Source organism: Onychomys torridus, chromosome 15 (genome assembly GCF_903995425.1).
Source record: "Onychomys torridus chromosome 15, mOncTor1.1, whole genome shotgun sequence".
NCBI lineage: Eukaryota > Metazoa > Chordata > Mammalia > Rodentia > Cricetidae > Onychomys > Onychomys torridus.
Window position 1 is genome coordinate 29,186,367 of NC_050457.1, and position 6,183 is coordinate 29,192,549.

At 48.6% G+C, this 6,183-nt stretch overlaps 1 protein-coding gene across 1 annotated transcript; it reads left to right on the forward strand.

The window, feature by feature from the left end:
* Window positions 1-279: 279 nt before the first annotated feature.
* Htr1a (5-hydroxytryptamine receptor 1A) lies at window positions 280-4,604 on the forward strand. The gene has a single exon (XM_036207294.1). The coding sequence runs from the start codon at window positions 907-909 to the stop codon at window positions 2,173-2,175; it is 1,269 nt and encodes a 422-aa protein (XP_036063187.1). The 5' UTR covers window positions 280-906; the 3' UTR covers window positions 2,176-4,604.
* Window positions 4,605-6,183: the final 1,579 nt, after the last annotated feature.

Genomic DNA, 6,183 nt, shown 5'->3' on the forward strand with positions numbered 1-6,183 from the left:
TTTCCTATAAGCACATCGTGAACCTGGCTCTATTTAAGAAGTTGGCAGAAATAAAGGGGATGTGCACTGGGGAAAGATTTTTTTATAAAATCTCCTCTAGTTTGCTGTGTAGGAAGCGGAGTTTAATTGGTTAAAACATTGGTCTGACTAGCGGATCGGAGTGGATATACGAAGTGAGTTCTGAGTGTGTCGACTCTAATGTAAAGATGCTTGTCTAGAAGGATAGGGGGCGGGGACCTAGAGGAAGGAGGCACTCTGGGCTGGGGAAGTGTTGGGTGGTGGTGGGGGTTAGCGTGGGTGGAAGGGAGACTAGCTGTCTGAGCCAAACATAGAGGAATAAAGAAAGAGAGGTGAGAAGGAAAGGGGAAAGGAGGGGAAGGCTACTGGAAGGAAGTCGGGAGAAGGAGGCTGAAAAAAGAAAAAGCCGAGACTGGCGAAGTCCACAGAGAGGAAGAGAAGGAACTAGGAGATGAGGGTCACAGAGTGACCCGGGAGCTTGGGGTTTCTGGAATGCGAGACTTCTGAGATTCAAGACTGATTGCTAGTCTGGCTCCCGCAGCTAGTTGGGGCGCGACGAAGTGAAATGGACAGCGTGAGACAGATGTTCCAGCCACCACCTCTCCATCACTCAGAGATTTGGAAGCTGCTCCCAGGCCAACTACAATTTCCTAGCTGGAGCCTCTGAGCGCTCGGGACCCGCGGGAGCCAAGCAAGAGAGCGCGCCTGGAAGCTGTTCCTCTCAGATACGTTCTCCAGTGCAGTAAGAACTTCCTGCTCCAGTCCCTGGATCCCCTCCCTCTGAAATTCCCCAGCAAAGAAGGAAGACCCTAGGGGGAGGGGCGAGGGAGATCCCCTTGCTGCTCTTTCCCCCTCCCTTCCCCCACTCCACCGGGCGCACAGTCAAGCATGGATATGTTCAGTCTTGGCCAGGGCAACAACACCACATCGTCCCAGGAGCCCTTCGGGACAGGCGGCAACGTTACTGGCATCTCCGACGTGACCTTCAGCTACCAAGTGATCACCTCTTTGCTTCTGGGCACGCTCATTTTCTGCGCGGTGCTCGGCAATGCCTGCGTGGTGGCTGCCATCGCCCTGGAGCGCTCCCTCCAGAATGTGGCCAACTATCTCATCGGCTCCTTGGCGGTCACCGACCTCATGGTGTCAGTGCTGGTGCTGCCCATGGCTGCTCTGTACCAGGTGCTCAACAAGTGGACTCTGGGTCAGGTCACCTGCGACCTGTTTATCGCCCTGGATGTGCTGTGCTGCACCTCGTCCATCCTGCACCTGTGCGCCATCGCGCTAGACAGGTACTGGGCAATCACGGACCCTATAGACTACGTGAACAAGAGGACGCCCCGGCGCGCCGCTGCGCTGATCTCGCTCACTTGGCTCATTGGCTTTCTCATCTCCATCCCGCCCATGCTGGGCTGGCGCACCCCAGAAGACCGCTCGGACCCCGACGCGTGCACCATCAGCAAGGACCACGGCTACACCATCTACTCCACTTTCGGGGCTTTCTATATCCCTCTGCTGCTCATGCTGGTTCTCTATGGGCGCATCTTCCGAGCCGCGCGCTTCCGAATCCGCAAAACTGTTAAGAAGGTGGAAAAGAAGGGTGCAAGCACCAGTCTCAGCACGTCGTCGGCCCCGCCCCCCAAGAAGAGCCTGAACGGACAGCCAGGTAGTGGGGACTGGAGGCGCAGCGCTGAGAACAGGGCTGTAGGGGCTCCCTGCGCTAACGGCGCAGTGAGGCAGGGTGAGGAGGACGCCACCCTGGAGGTGATCGAGGTGCACCGGGTGGGTAACTCCAAAGAGCACCTGCCACTGCCCAGTGAGTCTGGGGCTACCTCCTATGCCCCCGCCTGCTTGGAGAGAAAAAACGAGCGGAATGCTGAGGCAAAGCGCAAGATGGCCCTGGCCCGTGAGAGGAAGACAGTGAAGACGCTGGGCATCATTATGGGCACTTTCATCCTCTGCTGGCTGCCGTTTTTCATTGTGGCTCTGGTCTTGCCTTTCTGCGAGAGCAGCTGCCACATGCCTGCGTTGTTGGGTGCCATAATCAACTGGCTGGGCTACTCCAATTCCCTGCTCAACCCCGTTATTTATGCTTATTTCAACAAGGACTTTCAAAACGCGTTTAAGAAGATCATCAAGTGCAAGTTCTGCCGCCGATGATGATGACGACGACGATGATGATGATGATGGTGTTGATGGAGAAGGAGGAAGAGGGGCAGGACTGTAGGCATTACAGGACCCTCCCCATCCACTCAGTACCCCAGCCCTGGAAGCAACACCTAAGATAACTTGCTTTTCCTATGACATGCAGCTTCTCGGCCCATGCTTTCAGATCTTGCTCTCTCTATCCCATTTCACAGGGACAGTGCTCTTAGCAGAAACCCTAGAAACCGCCTAGAGTCTGTGCGGAAAGTTATTGGCTCGGTCTTTGGCCGTAGGATCAGTTTTGATAGTTGCAATAACCTCTTTTCTTCGAAATTGAACCTTGGTGGTTCAAGGAAGAACATCCAAACAGCAAATATAAACTGCACAGACATCTATCACGAGAACTGCCACCCCTCTGCCCTACTTCTGGAACTTGGAAGTTCAAGACTTTGCGCTGTCTGTCCCTACCCCTTGCTTCAGAAACATCTACTTCCCTCCAGGTGTCAACCCTCTTGGTAGAGTCTGGCTCCTATGCACTCACTGCTTCTCTGAAAAAGCAGTTGGGACTACTTTGGCCTATGGTGCCTAGGAAATGCCTGCCTTGCTGCATAGCAAATACGCCCCCTCCCCACCCCCGTGCATAGAGCCCACTTTCTGTGTTTTCTTGAACTCAAAATCAAGTGGCAAAGGTATCTGTTGGAGTGGACTTTTAAGTACAAGGCCTGGCCAGTGGGGAAGAGCCAGGAAGGCTTCTGGATGGTTTCTCTTTTTGGTGTAAGCACTCACCAAAGAAACTGACCATCACACTATTTGGAAGGCAGACTTTTATTTGTATACTTTGCTGGCGTTTCTGTAAGTTCTGGCAGGGCCACATATCTACTGCAGGAGGCGCCCACTACTGCCTAGGAAGGGCGAACTGGGGACGCTGAGATGCCAGGGATGGCGCGCCCCACCTTCCCCTTGGTTTCGGACGGGGAGCTCCCTTAGAGCGCTCTGGGTTTGCAGCATCCAGGTTCCTCTGCCTCACCTCGCCTACAGAGTCCAGGAGCTGGTAGAGAAGTTAGAGTTCCTTCAAGAGGGAGGAGGTCTTGCACCAATAGCAAGAGACATAGAAACCTCTCAAGAGTGTGAGTGTGGGGCATGTAAAGACAGGCAAAGAGCAAAAAGGTTCCTAAGTGCTTCCAACTCCCGCTGCGTGTCCGGAGAAACCTGAAAGGGCAATTTTAACCATAGGATGCAATTTTTTTCAATCCATCCCTTGCCCCTTTCGATGGAGGAATTGCTTTGTTTAGTGTATTCCAATAATGCCTAGATTCATTCTCCCAGACATCCCTGGCGCGCACAAAATTAGCAGAGTTCTGGGCTCTCATTTGAAGGGTGTTGACATTTTGCGACTGCCTAGGAGTTTGATCTCAGAGACGGAGACCTCAGAGGAGGACGGGTTAGAGGGCGCTCCTCGTGGAGTCTCAGGATCTCGATGATTAGTTTATCCCTGGCTCTTCTATTCCAGAGTTCTGCGGGCAAAACTGGTTTTGTGTCCTTTCAATGTGTAGAGCGTTTTTCGCTTAGGCGTTCTCTCCCTGCCGTTATTTTTGCTGCCCTTCCCCCCAAAGGAAAATTATTTTGGTGCTTCGTTTGAATGTACATCCCAAGCTAAGTGAGCGGGCATCAAGAGGTTTGTGTTACGACGTCTGAACTTTGAATTTTCCGTTGAGTAATGGTTTCATTTTCCAGTAATTACAGAGTTTTCTCACGCCCCACTCCCCCAGTTGTATCTTTCTGATGTCTGCACCTGCTGTTTTGAAAACCGTGTTGCATGTTTTCATTGCCAAAGACGTCAGTGAGATGTCCCCCTTGTGTTTATAAATGGGGTGTAAGGACAGGGGGTTCACATGAAGCCGTGGTTTTGTTGGTCAAACTGAACGAAGTCTCTATTTGGTGTCTTTTGCTCTGTTCTAAAATGGAAGTGAGTATCCCTTTGTAAAAGAGCCTTTTCAGACCTTAAGACTGAATGGATGTCTGCATGTGAGAGGCTCATGGGGGCTCTGTGGAGACAATACCTGTTACAAGGGGCTTCTCTAGTACAAATAGTGCTTGTTTGCAAATTAAATTTTTTTGGGGGGGGTCACCAAAATTGAATAGAACTTTATGACCAAACAATTTTTTTCCTGTATAGTTTACTATTTTTAGAACAGATTTTTTATTTGAAACAAATTAACCCCCAAATTTCAGATGTTATACTGGAAACCAAGACTTTTAACTTCTAGTTATTTGTATTTTTTTTCCCATAGGAATGTTTGGCTGTGATGGGATGGGGTGGCACTGGCTCCTGCTATTTTGAGAAAGAGACTTTAAACAAGACTGGAAAGGGGGCACCCACTTGGAATATAATTTCCAATTAATAGAGAAATAAATGCAACTAGCTGCACAGCTTTAAAGAACCACAGATGCTTGTTTTATTTTAGAATACTTGTATTAAGGTAAAATATTCATGCATAAAAACTGGCCCTCAATTTTCCTTGTGACAATAAAGGACTTTAAGAATGGTGATGCTGTAATAAAGACCAGTAACCCATGTGTCTTTATTTATTCAGAGTCTCCAATTGCACTAGTTGTAGTAATACAAAATAAAGGTGAAAAATAGGGGTGAATCTCACGATTAAGGTTAGGGAACTCTTTTTTTTGTTTTTCGACAGGGTCTAACTATGTAGCCCTTGCTGGCCTGGAACTTTCTGTGTAAGCTAAGCTGGCCTTTAACTGAAGAGATCTTCTTGCCTCTGCTCCTGGGTCCTGGGATTAAAGGCATGGGCCATTATGCCCTGCTTGGGTAAGGAATCTAATACTTAGAGAAATACTAAGACTTAAAGCATCACTCTTAGAAAAGTGATTCCTCTTCTCTCCCTGTCTCCCTTCTTCCTTTCTTAAATTTCATTCTGTAAATAATATTTGTATTTAATGCATGGAACCATGCGTTTTCCTAGACCAGCACCTGCAATAAGCTTTTGGTGTCTGTCTCAGAAACATGGCCAGAGTGGGAGGGAATGAGTAGGAAGAAATCACTGCCTTTTCAAGTGGAAAGCCTGGCCTAAGCTCTTCCTTTGTGTTCCTCATAATACCCAGCTAGAGAACAATGACCACTGGTTTCCAGTGGAGCTGCTCATTGTTATGGGGTTGTTGCCTAAAACAAAAAATGTAGGGACATTTTATTTTCTTACTGGGTCTCATTGGATAGTGGGGTCCCAGGAGTAAGCCTTACCACTGAGTGAAAAATGACACATATGCTCTTTTCTCCCTGCTGGAATCATCATGACACCCTTTTCTGGTGTCAGAATGGTGGCTGCAGATAAACCTCAGTTAATCTCAAGTGTAAACAAAAGTCAGGGCCACTATGATCCCAGTTTAAAAAAAAAAAAACCCTCAGAATTTTCATGCAGCCTGATTTGGGATGGATATATGTAGATATTAAAGTTGGAGGACTTGAGACATGAGAACCTCTTGGAGTTGCTTACCTGAAAATTTTTATATAAATATATCACTGACCTGGTGTAAAGTGCCAAATTCTGCACATTTGTCTTTGGATCATGGAAGAACCCCCTTCCTCACCCTTGTTCTCTCCTCTGCCATTGCTTCTGCCTCAGAGACAGCAGCTTTCAGTTTCTGTGGGTCTTCCTTTTTACAGGAAAATCTATAGGAGTCAGTTCTACAGCTCAGAGAGGGTATTGTTTCCAGTCACTTCCAGAGTGATGGGAAAGACTCAGAGAGCCTCTAACAGTGCCCCCATGTCAGCCCCTGGTGGATGATGTAGGATCAGAAAACAGTCTGAGCTATTATTGCAATGAAGACAATTTCAACCTGGTTGGGTATGTACAAATAAGCTGCTATGACTGAGTTTCCACTCAGGAGAGATGAAAGTGCTCTCTACACAAGGTGGACCAAAGGAGTGTGGCCTTGTTCAGAGGACAAAGGTCACTGTGGGATTGGTGACTGAGAAGAATGAGTAGGAAAATCTTTCCAGGATGGAGT

Bases quoted from the DNA above. Each gene is read 5' to 3' on its own strand.
- Htr1a (XM_036207294.1), top strand. From the start codon at position 907: ATGGATATGTTCAGTCTTGGCCAGGGCAACAACACCACATCGTCCCAG.